General features: G+C 48.4%; 1 protein-coding gene across 4 annotated transcripts in view; it reads left to right on the top strand.

Annotated features, from left to right (window-relative positions):
* The window catches only part of POLG (DNA polymerase gamma, catalytic subunit), an 862,381-nt gene that overhangs the window by 555,131 nt on the left and 285,178 nt on the right, over window positions 1–22,072 (top strand). For all 4 annotated transcript variants that reach the window (XM_085644442.1, XM_085644444.1, XM_085644443.1 and 1 more), the window contains one exon: window positions 4,881–5,003. In XM_085644442.1, coding sequence (XP_085500568.1) covers window positions 4,881–5,003 — 123 coding nt within the window. The remainder of the gene's footprint in view (window positions 1–4,880; window positions 5,004–22,072) is intronic.

Raw genomic sequence — 22,072 nt, 5'->3', positions numbered from 1 at the left:
CACCTCGTAAGGTCTTTGCATCCTGAGGATTTTGTTATTTAGAAATGGGGCACATGTCCGAGTGCAGAGAGGAGACCAGAGGACTGACCCAGCTACCCACGGGTGACGGCGGAATACGTCAGATGTCTGCCTCGCTTCAACTGGTCAGAAGCATCGACAACTTCCTGTCTTTAAAGTTACTGTCCTCTCTCCCTTTAGCTGCCAAATGTTCAAGTGACACTGTAAGTCGCTCACGGCTTTTTAGCCAACAGTACTCTGAGCCCCTTGATGTCTGAGCTGACCTTGCTGTGCTAGAAGCAAAACTACAAGTCCCAGAAGTGGATGAATGTGTCAAAGATCACCCTGGTGTCATTTGGCAGATATGAGACTTCTCTTCCTCCTCTAGTCTGCGCTTCAAATTATAAATACAATGCTCCAGTAGTAGTTGTTTTTAAAGAGTGATTGCACCCCCTCTATTCCCCCCATCCTAATGCACACACAGACTGCATCACAGAAGTAAGTGTTTGAGTCGGAGCTCGTTGAAAAATAATGTCTACAATATATCTGAAATACTCAATAAGTGGCAATCTTGAATGCACATGGGGATGTATAATACTGCCCCTTCGCACCAGGTTATGTCATTTTTGGGCAGGTCTGTATTTCTAGCCGAGAGAAGTGTGCGCGACTGTATGTCGCTCACGGCTTTTTAGCCAACAGTACTCTGAGCCCCTTGATGTCTGAGCTGACCTTGCTGTGCTAGAAGCAAAACTACAAGTCCCAGAAGTGGATGAATGTGTCAAAGATCACCCTGGTGTCATTTGGCAGATATGAGACTTCTCTTCCTCCTCTAGTCTGCGCTTCAAATTATAAATACAATGCTCCAGTAGTAGTTGTTTTTAAAGAGTGATTGCACCCCCTCTATTCCCCCCATCCTAATGCACACACAGACTGCATCACAGAAGTAAGTGTTTGAGTCGGAGCTCGTTGAAAAATAATGTCTACAATATATCTGAAATACTCAATAAGTGGCAATCTTGAATGCACATGGGGATGTATAATACTGCCCCTTCGCACCAGGTTATGTCATTTTTGGGCAGGTCTGTATTTCTAGCCGAGAGAAGTGTGCTTTTGTTGACCCATTGCTTCACGTTTTCTAATATAAGCTGAATCCGAAGTGATGATGGTCAAAATGTCAGGGTATTGAAGAGGTAAAACACAAGGCTGATGAGTAGCACACCGGGAGGAATCTCAGCCGCTGCAATTTCTTGGGACTGTACTCCACCATTTTTTGCCCTCTGTCACTTCCTATGGAGGTCACCTTGTTCTGCCCTAATAGTACCATGCAGCCTGAACTGCACTTCAGTCCATTGTATTTTGCCCTCTGTCACTTCTCATGGGCCGTCTTTGGTGCTGGAAACCAGGGTTCGAGCCTCAGGGTCGTGTCCACATCCTGTGATTCTGGGCAAATCACTTAATCTCCCCGTGCCTGAATGTGTAATGTAACCGGTGCTCATGTAAAGCGCTCCAATACCTTGGCGTCGAGTTCTCGCTATATAAAATCTGCAAAAACAAAAATGGGGGTCCCCTTGTTCTGCCCTAATAGTACCATGCAGCATTAAATGCACTCCAGTCCATCGTTTTTAGGTCTCGCGTAGGCAGCGTGCATGCGTTGCTCTAGGAGGACCTTTAGCTATCGGTCTTCACTTTTCAAGCACTGCACTCGTGCTTGTGGCGGCATCCACCTTGCGGGAGCGAGCAGTGGCGCGCTACAAGCACGAGTGCAGTGCTTGAAAAGTGAAGACTACGCACGCACCAACCACTCCCGGGCTTGCTCTAGCTCTTGTGTTTTTCCCCACACCCATCCCGCTCTCTGCTTGCCCTCTCCTTCTAGGCTCCTAACTAGTCCTGTGTACTTTTCCCCCCAGACCTCGTGTTGCTATGTCTCTCGTTTCCTTCTCCCACTATGTTGCTGTCTCTCTAGTGCCCCTACGCCAACTCCTACTCTCCATTGTTCCCCACGCAACACCAACTGTTTTTTTGTTTCTATATTTTTTGCGCACAAAAGTGTTTGGCGCTCTTACAATTTATTTTTAATTGACTGATGTATGTGGGTGTGATATTGCACGTGCTTACCGGGTAACATTGCAGGGAGAAGCGGATGGGACCCAAACCTGTTAAATGCTCCTGGGCAACTGTGGCGTTTTACTAGTGAGTATTGGTATTACTGGCGAGTTTTCTAGTGATAAAACCCGTGCAGCAGGTTTGCATTAAGCTGTGCAGCGAAGTTGTGTTTGTGGTTCCGTGACAGGGGTGTGGCTATAACTTTTATTGCAACTCCAATTAGCGTGCTTAAAACTTTCTTTACAATAGCCGACAAAGCTGCAGCTTTCTGTAACTACCAGTGGTATCCCTGTATTCACTCACGTGTCAGTGGCGGTGCCCATATAGTTTAGCGACAGTGGTAGCATACACGTAACACATATTCGCATATTGATGACCCCCTCCCCCCGAATGTGATGAGGAGCTCTTAGTGTCCCATGTTTCACAATATTGGCCTCGTGCTCAATGAAGGCACGCTGCATTGATAGGGGCCCGGCTCTGCAGGGCCTGCAGGGGGATGCGTTACGCCCCGGCACTTATTGTTGGTTGGTGTTTATCTCATCTAGTCTCAATGTTCTGATAATGGACATTCTTTCTGCGATCCACCCTTCCTTATTGTGTATATCCGTGGGCTCAGAATAATATTTGAATGCATGGACTAATGTCGGATACATGGGGCCTCAACATATCATGTTGTACAAGAAAAAATACAGCCATGTAACAAACCTATCCACGAGGTTAGAAATTGCAGCGATAAAAACGGCAAAAAGAGAGCATTGCACACCAAATCCGAATCATTCAATATTATATTCACCAATCACCATAGTGTCTCAGACAAACTGTAGGGAAAGTGGGCGGGAGGCACCTCGGCTTCTCAAACTAAAGAAAACTATTTGGCGTGAGTTAGCTATGCTGCTTCTACACAAAGGGTTGCTTGTACGCATTTGGCTCTCCCAACGTTTAAGTCCACTTTACACTGAAATAGAAATACGAAAATATTTGCTGCGTCGTACATTAGTTTGTAGTATGTGAACGTTCTGCTTGTAGGGACATTTTTTCTGACCAGTGAATGGTACTTCATGTTGCTTTTGGTTGATTTGGGTCGAGCCTATTGCGGGCTTACCATGAAGGGATTTACAGCCTGCCCAGTACCTACCACTGGTTGGCTTAGTTGTCTTTCTCATTTGTTTGCTTCTTTATCCATGTCTTTCTTTGTCCCAGCTTGTCTATCCTGTGTTTGTTCCCCCTATCCAGGGCACAACTTGAGGGTACATGCGGGTAGACGCTGTCTACCCACTCTTTTCACAGGGTGGACGCCGTCTAACCTGTCAAGAGGCATGGATCTTGATTCACCAAAATGCTAAGGGTAGCACAAGTTACACCATATGCCCCTTAGATGACAGCAAATTACCTTTGACCCCAGATCATCACTATGAAATGATGTCACTTTACCTTTCACCGTGTTGGAATTACCAGAAGTAGTAAAAAAAAACCAATAAATGATAATGAATAAAGCATACTAAAGTACATAAAACAGCATTTTGGTTATCAACCATATACTGGAGTAGGTTGCTGTCATGTATGCCAAGTGTGCATCCACAAAGAGTACAGCAATCTCGGACCAGGGAAAATCATCCATAGGTCAACCACAGTCATCATATTCCTAAATATAATTTCAAATTCCATAGCCAGTAGGTCTTGCTTTTGGGACCTTATAAATATTTAGTTATGCAGCACAATATCCTTGGTGCAGCCACATCAACTGTTGCATGGCTAAACACTTATAAGGTCCCAATGGCGAGACCTATTGGCTATGCCAATGCTTGTTTGCACTGCCGCCCTCTTCCAGCCTAAAGTCGCTGAACTCACACGGTGCTGATAGTGGCTTTGTGAGAGCTCCTTGTCAGCGTGGCTAAATTTACCCTTTCAGCACGGGTCTGCAAAGCAGTACACAAAAATACAGAGCCAATTACACATTAAACAAATACACCAGTTATGAAATATTTTATTTAATTTACAATTTAATTAAAACAAAATTGAAATTTTTATTGAAAACTTGATGCTTTAAAAAATTTAGTGTTTCTAAGAGACGACATGTTGTGCTAGACTCTAGCTTATCACTTTGTCTTTTCTCGTTGTAATGCATGCTCTGTTGTTGTTGGCCCATACCAGTGCTTCAATTGAGGCCACCAATCATCCATAATATATTCTGTCTTTTATAAATGTGGCTAGATAAATATACCAACTTAATTTTTAAACTTCAATGTCAAGTTTCTTCACATGTATTGAGAGTTTAACATTTTCCAGTTTGCTTTTTTATGCTTGTACACTTTATTCATCTGCTAATATTTAGGAGTCACAGACCATAGATTAAGAACCTCTTCTCTCAGACATAGATTCCATTTCTTTAGTGGGTCGGTTTGGAATGAAAGAGAGCATAATGAATTCAAGTATAGGGGTTTCTACTTAGGTGAGTAGCGTTTTGCAAAAATAGTGTGTGTCAAGGGATGTACATATAGAGGACTGGGGTACCTCCTAGCTTGTCAGATGTAGGTTTGACACATTTTCTAGCCATAGAAGCATGTTGTGAAAGGAGTGACCTGGAAGTAAAGAATTCACTACAGGGGGAGAACATTTTAATATTTTCATGTGTTTGTTATGGATCAAATGTTGAGTGTTTTTCCTCATTAAACATATCTTATGTTATATTTTATGACTGTAAAAGAGGAGTAATGTTGCCAGTAGCATAAACTGAAATGTCATATGACAAAGTATGCTTCTTGTCTCACCTTATACTGCAGACTAAATCGAGAGAGCAAGACATCCAGTTGCCTAACATTAGCTTGCCCGCCTGTCACCATGGCAACGGCCCTCATAACGACATCAATATTCCTGGTTGCTGGTTTTTCAGACTACCTCACAAAGTAAGTATCAGAAGGCTTGTACTTACCTATATATACATGCAAGGCAGGCATTGGTCTTTGCTGCTGGAGTTAAGTTGTTCTTGTGACCAGGCTGTGGATCAGTTGGGATTTTACTGCACAATCGTGTGCTACGGACCCTGGGGTTTCATTACTCAGGACTGCGAGGCCCAGGGCGCATAGCGCGAACACTATTACCTACACCTGGCGACCTCTTCCTGACTCCTCCCCTACTTATTTACGTCTCTCCACATCCCGCGACAGCGGGGCGCAGGCCGGGCAAAGGGCGGGCCCTCTAAGGCCCTCAGAGACCGAGGGAGGCCGGGCCGGGCCGGGCCCTGTCCCTTAGTTTGTCATTGCTGCAATGGCCCAGGTGACGGACAAACTTACTTCGGAAAAACCGGGGTGTGTGATAAAAGGTTCCATAGACAAATATTTTTCTAGGGTTCTGTTGGACGAGGGTAGGGAAAAATCATTGGCTGAGCGTAGGTTGGAGCGTCGTCGCTCTGTTGAAAGTGTAAAACTTAGGGCCCAAGAAACTCTCTCATCCCAGTCTCCCTCTCGGGATGGAGGTGGTTGTAAAGATGATAATGATCCATCCCCGCAGGATAGTGTCCCATATTTGTTTCGGGACTGTTCCCTTATACAGTGTACCCCTACCGATACGGATGATAGTGCCACTCCCCTCCACAGTCTGAATGGTTTTCCCGTCACCTTAAAAACACCCACCCTCAGTTGTGGCAAACCGGTTAGGAAGAACGCTAAGAAAACTGAACTGGTTATGCATCATGGCCCCCCCCTCCCCCCCCCCCTCCCCCCCCCCCCCCAAGTAAAATAAGACGCAGGAAGGGTGCGGGCCGGTCAAGTCTAAAATTAGCCATTCTGAGTTTGGGAAGCAAATAAAATTGACTGTCAGAACCACACCGGGGAAAGTAGTTGAATCATTAACTATGCCCATCTTGCCCCCCTTTACTCCCACTGAAGGCCATGATCTGGATGCAAATAGTTCCGAACTATTCTCTACTCCTGTTGAATCATTATCGATGGCACCCTCTGTTGCCATTGAACTACCGTTGCTGTCAGCTCCCTCTGTTGTCCTACACGATAATCTTGACCATCTGATTAGGTCTCTTATCCTCCCCATCATTGAGAGTTTGAAGAGGGTGGAGAAACGACTTACAGATATAGAATCTATTTTAAGCAGGAAGGTAGATTTGGTCAAAGGCCAGGTGAATGTGCCCGTTCCCTCTACCCTCAAAGGCCCACCACCTACTTTTATTGCACCTAATGTCCCACCCCATTGTATTAAAGCTATACCCCAACCTACTAACCAGACAGCTCTAAACCACCAAGGTTTATCGCCCCCTAAGATTGTAAATACCTTGGTTGAGAATTTAGCTAATGTCTCCCCCGGGGGAAGACCATCGGAACCCCCTGGGAATATGGGAGGAAATCGGGGAATCGATAATGATTATGGGGCTCTGGTGAACAACGGGCCACAGGTCAATCTACCACCAGAAGCTGAGCCCTTAGTGGTTGTCCTAACGGGGGTGCCCCCTCTGGTTGATAATAATAGAGAAGGATTCACCCAGTTGAAAAACAAAACCGTGCATTGGCTCAGTTTACACAGACCACTCACCAAGAACTTTAATGGTGAGATACTGCATGTTAGACGTCTCCCTTGGTTGGGTGGTAGATGTAAAGACATTGAGGGAGACATAGTGGTAGTTAACTTTAGAGACCCATGTGTAGCTGATTACATACTGAACTGGCCCAGGGGAAATGGTAACAACTGCATTACCCCACATGCTTTGTCATATTTCTACCCTAGATCTCTGGTGTTTCCTCTATCTTATATAAGTAAACAGCCACTAATTTTTACAAATATACCTAGAGTACCCACCAGTGGGTACGTGGCACATGGTCTACACTCAGCCCCTGCTGTTGACATTACAAGGTGGAATACTGTGCCTTCGAGAGGTAACAGAAACGTCAACATGAGACTGGACCACCTGAGACCCTTCACTCCCTTGGAGGTAGAGAACAGATTTGATGTGTTCTCTGGTATGGAAGAATGTGATTGAAGATTACAGTCAACGCCGGGCAGGGAGGGCAGCCCAGGCGCCTCCAGACCATCGGGTAGTGATTGTGAGATCCATAGTGAGTCCACCAGATCTGCCATTGTGATTAAGGCATCAACAGTGACTAATAGATCTGCTACTGGAGGGATTGTAACCACTACTTATCCCCAGTCGTCGGCGTGTAGTGCTGATGGCTGCCCATTGCCAAATCTAATATGCCCATTAAAAATTACGAATGATTTTATTCCTGGGGTGCTGGGTGGGAAACAGGGGGCTGTTACTGACCCGTTTGTAACAGGCAGTGAGGCTATCCATATTGTATCTTGGAACGTGGCGGGATTACAAAAAAAGTTGCTTCTCCCAGAATGGAACATCTTCATCGAGAAGATCGATGTATGCATGTTCCAAGAGACATGGAGCTTACTTCCTGTACACAAACTTGGTTATACAACCTTTTTTCTGCCTGCTCAAAGCTGTGGGAAGGGCAGACCTGCAGGGGGTTTACATGTCTGGGTTAAAATAGAACTGAACTGGGATGTTTCTACCTATGATTTAGTGAGTAGGGACATCTAACACCTTTCACTTGTAGAACCAATAAAAGGTAGTAGGATAGATCTAGTTAACATCTATTCCAGAGGGACCCCGGGGAATACAACCTCAAGCACAGTAACAATTTTGGACCAGGCACTAGCTAGCTGTCCCTCAGGCTCTAAAATCATTGTGGGTGGGGATTTTAATTGCACATTTGAACCCCTCGGTGGGGATGACCCTTTGGGCATTGAGGAAGAGGACTCTAGATGGTCCATCCCGGCACTGACACTCGCCCCAATCAAAAAATGGTCACCAAAGGCAATTCAGATCAACGCCCTCACAATGGAATACAATCTAAGAGCATTAAATGGTAGGTCACATTCTGACCGTGCGGGAGCAATGACTTTTAATAGGCTTAGTGGCCCGTCCAGAATTGATTATATTCTATTGGATGTCACCTTGTGGTGTGATCTAATAGATATGGTGGTGGTACCCTCACAGGACAGCGATCATAACCCCCTGTGTATGAAGTTGAGGTGGGGCAAACAAAAAGGTCGTGGGAAGAGCGCCCCCCTGAGGTCAACCAATGAGGTTGTCCCATTCAATGGTAATCGTAGATTGAAATGGGACAAGGTTCAACTTCAGGTTGAAAATCTGGCAAGGATTCGGGCGTATGTAGTAGACCTGACCAGGGAGTTGAGGGATCTCGAATTGGCAACAGATAGTGCCCAGGGGATATTATTTGCATTGGCCTATAAACACACAGTTGAGGAAGTAGGGAAGTACTTTGTAATCCAGGGTAAGAATGCCAGCAAGGGGATAAAACCGCCAAAAACCACTAACCCCTGGTATTCAGACATGTGTAAGGAAAAAAGGAAAGAGTTAACTCTGGCCCTACGAAAAAAGAGTCAACCCCTAGTTAGAGTAGCCAGGAAGGACTATGCAAGAGCTTTGATGCTGGCCAAACGCGAATGGGAGGAACAATTTTGGCAGGATCTCAAATGTTCCTCCAAAATGAAGAATTCTTCGTTGTTTTGGGACATGGTTAATAAGGCTAGGCAGCGTACCAAGCCCCCAACAGTTAATCATATTACAAGCCAACAGTGGTTCAGCCACTTTTCTGCTCTGTATGGTGGTTTGGAAGGGATTTCCTCCCCCCCTTCCGACCCTGTGTGTAGGGTCCCCCCTAGTATGATGTTTGAAGATCCATTTTTGGCTTCAGAGGTGGTATTGGCTATTAGACACCTGACCCCGAAGAAGGCCGCTGCCCATGATGGGATCCCAGGGGACCTTCTTCTGGAAGAACCCGAAGCTTGGGCTCAGTTTATTGCCATATTAATGAACTTGATTTCTAGGGGATACCCCGTGCCAGACTCATGGAAGGGGGCAGAGGTGATAACCGTGTTCAAAAAGGGTGCCAGAGATGACCCTGCCAACTACAGACCGATCAGTCTGATCGACGTGATCCAGAAGGTAGTTGGTAGGGTCATTATCATGAGGGTGGGTGTCTGGATGGAAGAGGTGCATGTTCTCTCGCATTTTCAAGCCGGATTTCGCCAAAAGGTGGGCACGATGGACCAGGTCTTTCGCTTCTTTGCGATCTATTGGAAGACGGTTACCATCAATAAAGGTAGTTTATACCTGGCTTTCATAGACCTCAGGATGATGTTCGACCTGGTCCCTCGTGCAAGGCTGAGGGAAGTCTTAGAGAAGATGGGTGTCCCAGGACCGCTTTTGGGTTTCATTGTGAAACTCCATGAGGGGAATTATGCGAGGATCAGGTGGGGTACCCAAGGTCAACTGACAGAGAGGATACCCGTGAAGAGGGGTGTACGCCAGGGATGTGTGATGGCACCAACCCTGTTCTCTCTCTTTGTGAATGGAGTGGTGGATCATCTGAGAGAGGACTCGGCAGATGCGCCATCACTGGCAGGGGAAAAAACACCTACCCTACTCTTCGCAGATGATTCCATTTTGATCTCAAAAACCCCCGCAGGTCTCCAAAAGCTCCTGAATCGTTTTAGTGCATTTTGTACCGCTAGAGGTCTTACCATCAATACCTCTAAAACAAAGCTCATGGCCTTATCACCCTCGAATAGATTTAGGAACAATCTTTTGCTCAATGATGAGCCTCTGGAGCTGGTAGACTCCTTTGATTATTTGGGTGTTAGGGTTAATAGACGGATGATCTGGAAAGATCATTTGGCCAAAATGTTGTTGAATCATAAAAGAGTTTCAGGGGCGGTTCTGAGAGAACACCGGGAGTCCACGAGCAAACCTGTAGCACCAGTTCTTGCAATTTATGAGGGGCAAGCATTATCATCCGCCCTATACGGCTCTGAATTATGGGGGTTTGAGAACATAACGGAGTTGGGTATATCTGAAAATACATTTTTGAGAGATTTGGTAGCTCTTCCTCCTTCCACTCCGTTAACCCCATTACGGTTAGACTTGGGCAGGCGTTCCCTTAAAGATCTAGCGCGCTTGCGCCCATTACGTTTTTTGGGTCCGCTTATGAAGGACCAAGGAGCTTCACAACTATGCAGCAGTTTTAGATGAACTGATTTTGCTCAATACAGGCAATAAGATTAAGTGGCTAAGTAATTTGAAGCACCTGGTTGTTTTACTCGGTCTGAACGATTTGTGGCTGAGCCAATCTCCGCCTCCCAAACATATGATTAAGAAGTTGTATTGGGATTGGGTTCAGCAGGAGATTCTTTGTAGAGATACAGGGGGACCCCTAACTGAGCGGTTCTTGACGTTTAAATGGTCTAGGAAATTCGAACCATTTTTGGACTTTATAGAAAAACCCTTGGATAGAGCGCTTTATTTAAAGGTTAGGTTTGGGATTCTCCCGGTGAATGATTTTATCTCTAGGTGGAATAACCAGGGTGGATTAATGAAATCTTGCCCGGGATGTGTAGCTCCTAACGAGTCTCTGGCGCATTTCTTTTTTGATTGTCCCGCATACAGGGTAGCTAGGAGCACTTGGTTAAAGCCTTTATGTAGGGGGATGGGCCTTAGATGTCATAAAATGGCCCTGCGGGTACTTTGCACTGATACGTCCTCAACCGCCATGGTTTGTGGGGTAGCCAAATACCTGGCCAGTGCTTGGTTGACACGCATGAGGAGTACCAAGGCACTGTCTTATCCCACTTAATCGCTCCAGGTATCCTGCAGACGCTCCCCCAAATATGTGACAATGTTTTAAATGTATAAATTAGTAAGCGGAAAAATTAACATGTTTTGACGTTGTAATAAGGATTGGTGGGTTTTCGTTTTTAGTTCACCGTATTGTAAAACTGTATACTTTTATGATGATTTTTTATCGAATAAAGTAAATTACTACTACTACATGCAAGGCAAGAAAAGGTGACTCTTTCTGCTGTCCTCTTCTCAACTACATTGGTTATTAAAGCCTCACGTGCTGTCCCTAGTGATAGTGAGGGAGCCTTCTGTTTCCAATGGATGCCCGCTCCTCCACATTCCTTAAATGAAGCCTTACCTTGCCAAAGTTTACTCCGAAATGGTTGCAGCAGTGTCTTGCTTCTGGTGCTGGCAACCTGATCAACCGCCACAGTCTTTGGGCATGGAGCCTTGGGTGGTCCTTGGCCTGCTGTTGGTGATGGACCCACTCTGACTGCCGCCTGCGATCCGGAGGTCAAACTTGTGCTGAAATCCTCAGGCGCAGGGTCGCCCCACTTATTAACTCAGACCTGCTCCCTGTTTGCAAGTTGAAGACAGGGCTTAGAAGATATAAGATAAAATGTTTCAATTGGGAACCTCTTCTTCTTTGGAGCCCTTTCCAATTCCGGAGCCACTCCCATAGGTTACCTTCACTGAAGAAGCCTCTTCATTACAGCGGGGCGGAGGCCTTTAAGCAGACCTGCAGGTCATGTTGATCCGAACATCCTCTGACATGCTTTTGTCTGCTGTTTCGGCACCCAAGACTCCTGCCCACCTTCTGGTCCAGTGCCGGTTGCTTCGCTCTTGGTTCAGGCTCCTTCAATGGCAGCTCATGCTGAGGCCGCTGCCTCCTCACCCTGCTTCAACGCTGCCACTGCCCTTCCTGGCACAGTCTATGCTGCACACTGCAAGGATTAGCTCTATCATTCCAGTGATGTCAAAACGATAGTACTCCCTCTGCAGGGGGGACTTACTTTTCGCACAAGGTAGATGAAAGTTGGCTGATTTGTATATTTAGGTCATAATGAACAAGTGCAATTTGTGTTTGTTATTATTCACTGGTGATTAGATTCATCTACTGGTAGGAATTGGTGAGAATTAGGTGAATGTCAGATATATTTATTATGTAAGACCACGGAATCCTAAGAGGGTGTGCTTTCTTTTTCCAAACACTGTCCCTCAAGGTAAAAAGTGTCCATACCTGCAAGCCGTTTCAGACACACTTTTGTCAGCACAGGTGCCGCCAGGACGCGCGATTATTTGTTCCTTCAAAAAGACTCAATGAACACATACTTGTGTTTTGCCCCTTCGTTAACATCGCTGTGATTGATCTTTCTACCGCACTTTTGTTGCATTGACCTCATATCTTTTGAATATATCACTTGTTGGATTCCTACCCATCCTTTACTCGCGGTACAAATTTCTCGTTTTTCGAACAACCAAGCCTCCACCACGTCCACTCTACTTTCCTCAGCCCTGAAGAGTCGTGGGATTATCTTTCCCTGACGAAACACCTGTCGGCTGGTTGCGCTTCCCAAAGGAATAAAGAACATCACTGAAGAATTTTGCATATCTTGCTGTCTCTACTGTAGTATTTACTGGCTTTCATTTTTATGTGTGCACAGGATTATATTGCATACCTGCAAGCCGTGACGAAGCAAGTGTTTTTTCACAGACTACTACATGTTTTTCAGATCAAGCTATGATGCAGTACAAATACTCGCTCGTTTTCGGCACAGTGAAGATGATATACAGTTAGATGAGCCCTGTAGGTTTCCACACTCTCGTTGTATCAGTGAGTTGATTCAAATGCTATTCACATTCTGCATGCAGTCAGGGTGTGCTTTACCATCCTGGAATCAATAATAACTGTTAATTGGGGGTATTTCACACATTACTTGGTTAATGCAAAATGTAAACAGACAAAAAAGTACTCGAAACACAACTCAACAGAGAAGAAACTATTAAAATAAATCACTCGGGTTTGTATATATAATCTGCTTCCCCACAAGGTATTCCAAATATTTACATGTATTTAACTATGGATTTATGATTGTACTCGTGTTTACTTTGATAAGGGATAAAACGCTACTGCACCCAATTCACTGTTACCCTCAGCCCTCGTTATGAGTAGAGTGGCAAATGGACAAGATTTTCCCTATCCAGGAATTTACCGATACGGGGTTGCGATCTAAACCCTGAAGGTCCATTAAGAAATAAAGAATTATCCGGGAATCAGTAAATCAAGGTCCCATGCCCCCAGCAATTCCCTGTTTTGGGCTGGACTTTCATCCCCAAGGTTTCCGCTGCTTTTAGCAACCGAGATGTCCAAGTGACAGTTAGGAGCATAGCTGCCAAGGTTTCAGATTGCTTTGTGTAACATTTTTATAATTTCAGTGTAATTATGAGTGACATTTCAATGACTGAGTGACTCTTTCTTGCAAACAAAATCAAGCAATGAAGACAAGGTAAACATAAATATTAGAAATTACGCCCATTTTAGAAACGTGACCGCACTAGCAACAGCAGATTTTCATAGCGTAGACTAGCAAGTCAGTGCAACAGTAGGAGAGCATGACCTACAGTTCTGCGAGGTGGCAACGGGGCAGCAAGCGAGCTCTTGGCTGGCCCACTAAGACTGAAAACTGAATCCCATGGCAACCAATGCCACGTCCACATATTCTGGCCCACAACTGCCTCTGGACTCTGGTGACACGGTTGCTCTGGGCTGCTGAACCACTCCGGCGGCCGGGCAGCCGTGGTTCACGCTCTCAGCAGCAGCTCGGCTGGAGGGGTTGGTTCCAAGTTTGGTCCTGTCCGAAGGATCACAGTACCGCTGTGGTGAAAGCGGCAAGCTCCAGATTGGTTGCCCACTGAGCAGGCTCACGACGGAGTCAGCCAGCGCCAGTCGGGGTCGGGTCTCACTCGGCCGCGGGATGATCCATGTATACGCAGTGATGCGAGCTGCTTGCTCCTCAGCTGCGTTGCCATGATTCTCCACATACACACTGCAGCAGGTGGCCAATTACTACCTCAAATGGGCGCTGCAGCATGCCAAACCCGACACCCACCTATTAAAGTGAGTCTGATAAACTCACTGAGACTCACACACTGTCTCTGTAGTAGCCTTTGGGCATTGACAGTGAGTGACTCCCAGTTAAGTCAGACATACGTCAAGTGGTGTCAGCTGTTGTGTTACATTGTATCTGTATGAAAGTAGGATCTGCTTCTTATGGTTACCCCCACCTTTTGCTTGATGTGATGCTGTTTTTGACTAGTCTGAATGGGATCCTGCTAATCAGGACCCCAGTCTATCTGCTTTCTCCTTAAACTGTTGTGTTATGTACTTGGGTACACCCCAGATTGAATACTGGGGTACCCTTGTCAGTCCCTACTATATAGTACCCATGTACCCAGGGCATAGATACCCCAGAGGTCTCCCATTGGCTACAGCATGTATTATGCCACCATAAGAGACCATTCAAAGTGGAACTACAGGCCTGCCATTGCAGCCTGTGAAAGTTGGTGCATGCACCACTTACGAAAGATATAGGTTTACTATAGCTAATGGCCACTGCACCTAAAACCTATAAGTCACCCCTATAGCATTCCTTTATAATCCTGAGGGCAGGGTGCTTGATTCTAAGTGAGAGGGTGCCCCTTCATTTGCAACGACACCCCAACAGCCTCCATTCTCTTGGGTTGTCAGTGAAGCAGCCATATACTATATAGAGGGGCACGCGTAATCGCACGATGACCATCTAAAAAATGGCTGCAACTAATCCTATCATGTTTGGTATCAAACATGTTGGAATCATACCCCCATACCATAAACGGTGTGGGAGGTATGATTCCAAGCACTGGAAGAGCCCTCCGTTACCGTACCAGCCTTCTAGTCCTGGACAGCACTAAATGGTTGCTGCCAACCAGAGACACATTTCTGCCCTCCTGCTGCTGAGCCAACCTCGAGCAGTGGAAGGTAGAACAATAGGCAACCTGTCACAGGGAGGTGTGATCACATCCCAGACAGGATTTAGTGTATTAGGGCCTGGTGGGAGCGCTTGCCAGCACCTGAAAGTCTGCATGAGGGGCATATTTGGTGTCCCTGTGCATAGTCCAGTTCAAACCAGTACTGAGAGCAGTTGGCACCAGCTCTGGCTCGAAACCAGACAAAGGATATGGGAGTAACCCCCGCCCCTGTCCAGACCCTCCCCTTGAAGGGTGCCCTGAATCTTCCCAACCCTTTCCCTAGGATACTTAAGGTCTTACCTGGGTGTAGGTCTTTAGATTCATCGTGGGATAAGATTCCTAACTGAAACCACTGCACCTCTACCGTCTAGGCACTCTGGACTTCGTTTGGGCCTGAATTTGTCTCCCTTCCAGTCTGCTTCATTGTCCGTCTCTGTGCATCATACAGGAACCTTTCAAGGCCCGTGAAGCATCAAGGACAACCAAAGTAATTTTCCTTGGAGTGAAGGAGTCACTCTCCTGCATTCTCAGGCACCGCAACGAAGATGACCTGTCTGCAGATCCCAAGCTCCTCCGGACTCCGTGGGCTCTGCAACACAGGTGGTGGCTTTTCTCAGCTCCCGAGGCCTGCTCTACCCTCTTACCAAGTTTGAGGACAGTAGTCCTTGTAGGGGTTGTAATAACCGAACCCCTGGGTACTACGCCCCCTTTGCAGTTGCAAAGGCTTGTTGATATCTTTGCAAGAAGATCTTCTAGCTCCAAGTAGCCCCAACCTCGAGCACCTCCAGTGACCAGAATCTTCATTCATAACGCATCGTGTGCATCGTGGCTTGCCTCTTTTGGTGGGCTGCTTGAGGTCCTCTGGCGACTCCTGTGCCTTTGGCTTGTGGGTCCATTTGAGGATCACCTTTGTTTTCCCTGGGCTCCCCTGATTGCTCGGACCCTGCCCTGACTCCCCTGCTTGTGGTGAGTCTCCTGGACCTTGCTGGTCCCAATCGTGCACCTTATTGATTTCCTGCATGGGTTGCATTTGCCAAGGCTTGTTGGTGCTCCCGCCGGACACCGACCCCCTCTGCACTCTAAATCCTTAGTGGGACAGCTCGTATTCAGGTCCTGGTTGTCCTCCGCGTCGCCTGGTCCTCGCAGCTGCAGAGTTAAGGTCACCATCATCTTTCCTGAAGCACCCCACACCGCAGGACATCAGTCTTCCAAGCCTCCTGGTCACTCCTGAGTGACATAGACACTACTCCCTCTGCTTTCAGGTACTCCTCTTCAAGAATCCACGTTTTGGATTCTTCCAGATACTTTCTCTTCTTCATGCAGCGGCACTTTCCTGAAGTACTCAATTGAGTTCGACGGCTGTTTCCGACTCCACTTCACACCTATGCACCCGGCTCCCCTGGGATAGGTAACTTGGGTACCACGGAATTCACGGGTGGGGTGGCGCTCCAACCTTCTGTCTTCCGCAGGGTTTCTTGCGGGTCCACTGGGAATGGTCCCTAATCTTTAAAATTCCAACTGGGACTTGCACATAGACTTGTACTGAGCACACAGTCGTGTTCACACACTACACACACTCTCCGTGGGGTCCCTATCTACTTATCTTGGGTGGTTCTGTGGGTCCCCCCCCCCTCCCGCTCCCCTCCCGGGGCCCACTGTGTATTAGTGCTATTTACTGTGATTTCTTTGCTAAAGTATTGTGTGCTTTGTGTCTGTCTCTGTGTAGGAGATACTGTAACGTACTAGATAGTGTTATATAATAAATATATATTTTTATAATAATAATTAACTGAAAAACCACTAGTAAGTTCTACTGAAGTTAGGGTGGGTAAGTCAAGGGTCTAACACACTCTTTCTCCAAACTCAGAGAGTTTAGTTCCCACTAGGTTAGGTAGGTACAACACCACACCTCACTTAGTATGTCTACTAAAGGAGATGCCATTGGCTCTCTGCCTAATAGATACAGTGAACATTTGTTCCAGGAACTGAAAGCACTGTGTGCATCTAGAAAATTGAAGACGGGGAGAAGTGCCAACACTCAACGCCTTGTAGAGGTGTTACTGTTGGATGACCTGAGGAAAGCCTCTGGGTCAGATGAACAGGAAAGTGTGGGAGGGCCAGGGAATGAAGATAGGGCAGGAGGGGAACACCTCTTTGACCTAGACTCTAACCCTGACCAGGTGGAGCCTGATGGCTCCCACCTGGATAACTCAGACCTCCCAGAGGATACTGCAGGTGGCCCAGAAGGTGCCCCTTTTTTCCTCCTGGGTGAGTGCAGAGTAGACAGAGGAGGTCTATATCCTCCTCAAGAGGATCCAATGCCTCAGGACAGTCAGTAGGGACCTCCATTTCTAGAAAAGGAGGGAACCCATTAGATGGGGAGTACCAACTTCTGAAGCAAGCCTGAGAAAGCTAGGCTTAGGCTCAGGCAAGCGCAGTTGGCCTTTGACAGAGCGTCCCTTGAAGTTCAGAAGGTTAGGAAGAAATTGGGACTAGAGTCCCATGGTGGCAGTAACAGTGTCCCAAGAAGTAAGGAACATTCCTTTGACAGTCGGAACCTGAGCAAGATTGGTCCTCCCTACCATTTTGGGGATGACATCCACAAATGGATAACTGCTTTAGAGAGGGCCTGTAAAGTACAGAGGGTCCCTCAAGAGCAGTGGGCAGTTATCTTGTGGCTCTCCTTTGCTGACAACGGTAGAGATAAGCTCCTCACTGTTAGAGAAGAAGATGCTGACAATTACTGAAGAGTGCTCTCATTGATGAGTTTGGCTTAACCACTGAACAATACAGGCTTGAGTTCAGAGACACCCAGAAGGCACATAATCAGGATTGGGTAGACTTTGTGGATAGTGCTAATAGGGCTCTGGAAGGTTGGTTGCTTGGCAGCAAAGTGCATGATTTTGATGGATCGTACAATTTGATTGTGGGGGAGCAGATCCTTAACAATTACCAAAACCAGCTACTGCATCAGTACCTGGTGGACTTAGATCTGACTTCTCCCGAAGAATTGGGAAAGAACGCAGATAGGTGGGTCAGGACCAGGGTGAAGCAGAAAAACCAGAACAATAGTGATGACTAGAAGAAGCAAGATTTTTTTAAATCCCAAGATAAGGGTGGGGACAAGGGTAAAGACAACAAAGAGTCTTCGTCAGGGCCCCAAAAACCTGTATCTGGGAGGGGGTGGGGTGGGGGCAGGTGGTGGGGAGGGGATAGTCACAATCCACCAGAGAAAAGGCAAACCAAAACCTTGGTGCTATCTCTGTAAACAGAAGACCCATTGGACAAGAGATTCTGACTGTTCAAAGGTCAAGGCAACTACTCCTACCACCACTGCCCCGAAGGCAGCTGCTCCTCCTAGCACAAGTACAGTGAACAAAGGATTAGTGGGGTTAACCTTAGAATCTGAGGTGGTTTCTGGCTTAGTCAGAACTCTAGCTCAGGCTGTTCTAGTCTGTGATGGTGGCATGGATATTGCCACCTTACTTGTCAGTCCCAGTAACCTGGCCAAGTACAGACAACAGCCTTTGATTAATGGAACAGAGGGAGTGGCCTACAGGGGCACAGGGCCCTGTATCACCATGGTGACAGAGAAACTTGTGTCTCCTGGACAGATCATACTTGGTGAAATGTACCAAGTTACCAATACAAACAATGTCAGGACTGACCATTCCTTGGCAGTTGTTAATCTACTGGTAGGTCTGAATTTACCACAACCTTCTTAGGGCCAGTTACCCCGTCTCCAGCTGAAATTGTTTGTTGGGCAATGATTTGGAAACTTTAGCCCGGGCTGAGGTCGAATTTAGGACTCATGCAGCAATTTTGGGCATCTCTGCAGATGTGTTTCCTGTGACTAGGTCAGAAGCCAAACTGACATCCACTGAACAGGCCCTGGATCCTGGAACAAAAGGCCAGGTGCCTTCCAAGAGAAGGAGCAGGAAGGGTAAGGCAGTGTCTTACCCAGACTCAGAGTGAGGATAAGTCTCTTGAGGGAGATGATCTCAGTCCCTGTGAAGGAACTGTCCCAGATGAACTTGAGCCGGATCAGGTTGAGTTCTTGGGGCCAGGGGGCCCTTCCAGGACAAACTTGAGTTTGGAGCAAAAAAACTGCCCCTCTCTTGAACCCCTCAGACAGCAAGCTGCTGCTGGGAATGTCAGTGGGTCCCACAGGATCTACTGGGATGAGGGACCCCTTTATTCAGAGTGTAGAGACCCCAAGCCTGGTGCTACCAGGAAGTTGAAGTTTAGGGGCTTCCTACTTACCGTAGCACATGAGATTCCCGTGGCAGGACACGTAGGCCAAAGTAAAACTTGAGACAGGCTTGTCATGCTTGTCCCTCACTTTCACTGGCCTCACATGTCTGAGGACACCAAGGAGTTTTGTCACTCCTGTGCCACTTGCCAAACCAGTGGTAAGGCAGGTGGCACCACAAAGCCCCCCCTAATTCCACTTCCAGTTGTGGGGGTTCCCTTTGAGAGGGTTGGGATTGACATAATTGATCCCATGAACCCTCCCACAGCATCTGGGCACAGCTACATACTAGTGGTGTGGACCATGCCACTAGGTACCCAGAAGCCATTCCCCTTAGAACCACCACAGCTCCTGTGGTGGCCTGGGACCTCTTAGGATTTTTTTTCCATAGTGGGCTTCCCTGACAGAGGTACAAACTTCATGTCAATTTACATCACTGCAATGTGGAAGGAGTATGGAGAGAATTATAAATTCACCACACCCTATCATCCTCAATGCAATGGGTTAGTTGAGAGATTCAAAAAACCCTGAAGGGCAGGATATTGGGCCTCCCAGAAAAGCTTAGGCGAAAATGGGATGTCTTTCTGCCCTGCCTTCTCTTTGCCTACAGAGAGGTCCCTCAGAAGGGGGTTGGCTACAGCCCTTTTGAACTTCTGTTTGGGCATCCAGTTAGGGGTCCCTTATGTTTTGCTGTCCTGACTGTTTACCAGGAAGGCCAGAAGGTGTGGGCGTTGGAGCCTGTGGCCCCAACAGCTCTCCAAGATAAATGGAGTGGACCCCACACTATCATTTAGCAAAAATGTGAGGTCACCTACCTGGTGGACCTTGGCACTCCCAGGACCCCCCCACAGGGGGCTCCAAGTGAACAGGCTCAAACATTTGGTAGACAGGGCTGACATGGGCTTGCTTATGGCAACTGATGAGGGACAGGAGGAAGAGAGTGACCCTCTCCCTGATCTCCTTTTACAAAACCCTGATGATGGGTCAGTAGATGGTGTAGCTTTGGCAGGCAGCCTCACTGACCAAAAACAGATTGATTGTAGGAGGGACCCCAATCAATATAGGCACATGTTTTCTTTAACACCCAGTCAAACCACCTGGTGTACCCATGAAGTGGACACAGGTGAGAGTCTACCTGTCAAGAATAAAGTCTACAGGCGGGGGCGTGGCCAGCCGGCTAACATGGCAGACGCGAGTGACTGAAGCTCCAACTGCTACCCCCGGTTAATCCTGTGAGTTCTCCTGCGAGAGAGCAGACTGAGCCCATTGGACGCGGGCCTGGTGCGGGGAAACGGCGGGGAGTCTGCACAGCCCAGTGGACGGGGATTTGAGGAGAGCCGGCCGGGGCGCTGCGATTCAGCACGGCCCGGGAGGAGAGGGCGCGCGAAGAGTCCCGCGAGGCAGCGTCAGCCGTTGGAGCCTGCGACCGCACGGACGCGCTGCATGTGCGACCGGTCCTCCCCCTGCGGGCAGGGCGCCCTGAGAGCTGCAGGCTGCTAAAAGACTGGGGGTGCGGACCGGCTGGTGCTGCTGCTGGGTGCCGAGGCGTTAAGGGAGGCCCAGGCGAGGTGGTGCGACGTGCACAGTGGTGACCTGATCTACGCCCCGAGGGCCTGCTGCGACCCGAGGATTGACCGGAGGCCGGGTGCAGTGGAGCTGCGGCCCGAGAGAACAACAAGGTCCGGGGGAGGCAAGGCGCTTGCTGCCCCGAGTGGTGGTGACTGTCGTCGTCATCTGGGCTGTAAGACTGAGCAGCAGGAGGTGAGCTGGGGTCTCGGACTTGTACAGGCCCTGAGACTGGCGCGGGCCCTGCAGTGACTGTGGGGGGGGACGAGCTGCTGGCGACTGAGGAGCCTGGGGGACCGCACATGCTGACACTACAGGGAGGGCTGAGGCCTGGGGGAGCTACGTGACCCTATTCACCGAGAGGTGCGGGCGACGGTGGTCGGGCTGGTGTACCCTGGGGACAGCGCACATCACAGGGCATGAGACGGAGCAGGTGGTTGCGCCCTCGCTGGGCAGCAGGCGGTGGCCGACGTTCCCGGCCGGGAGCAGCCACCTAGCGTGCAGGAGCTGAGTAAAAGAGCGCCTGGAGTGTCCAGAGAGATGCGAGGTCGCGGCGAGGGCTGCTTGCTTCCGAGCCTGGAGATACTGCCAGCCTGCAGTCAGGTGAAGAAGGAAGCGGGCGCCATTTCAAGGGAGGCGCCATTTTGAGTGAGACTGCAACACTCCCCGCGAGCGGTGAGTCTGAAACTGGAGGGCGCGCCAAGTGACAAAGAGTGAGGAGATAGGGGGCTCTCTGTGAGGCTGAAAGTTGGGGACCTGGACGAAGTGAACAGGACAATGTGGCCATTGCTGGGACACTGACCGGTTGGTCTGCCACGGATGGACCAGCCGGCACTTCAATAGGTACAGCTTTGGGGTGGAGGTACTCCACGAAGTTGGGGTGGCATAGAGTGGGTCCCACCGAGCGCCATCGGTGGGGGACATAGGAGGCCCTGACGGGTGGTGCGCTAGAAGTGCAAGGATAGTGGTGCGTTGCCCCGGGGGAAAAAGGGCGATACAGTCAGAGAACCCCTTGCCGATTGGGGGAAACCGCTGGTGAACTGAACAATTTTCCCCTGGAATCGGCTGCTGGCACCAGCTGGAGGATTTCCCTTCCCCCCACCCCCCTCTCCCCCTCCTCCCGCCCACCTATGCCCGAAGTCGGGCACTGGGGCCCTGAGGACCGAGCGTAATTCCAGAAACCGCACAAAGAGAGGAGCTAGCGTGATACTTTGCTAGCTGAGCAACGCGGAGGGGACACTTTTTCGCCTGGGCAGGTTGAGGGAGCCCTGGCTTGGGGGGCCCCGCAACCGGCTGTGCCCACATCGCCTGCGGTCAGTTTGTGGATGCCGACTGCTCAGCAACTCGTGATGGGCCGGCTACGAGAGAAATCGCAGCAAGGTCAGATGTGCACAGGGAGCCTGGACCCCTTGCAGGGGCGTCCGGGGGGAGACATGGAGATGCAAACGGCGGCCCTCTCAACCAAAATGGATTCCGTGCTTGCGGAG

Source organism: Triturus cristatus, chromosome 3_1 (genome assembly GCF_964204655.1).
Source record: "Triturus cristatus chromosome 3_1, aTriCri1.1, whole genome shotgun sequence".
Lineage (NCBI taxonomy): Eukaryota > Metazoa > Chordata > Amphibia > Caudata > Salamandridae > Triturus > Triturus cristatus.
The sequence above is the reverse complement of the archived record's forward strand: the minus strand, read 5'-3'. Positions and strand labels throughout refer to the sequence as shown.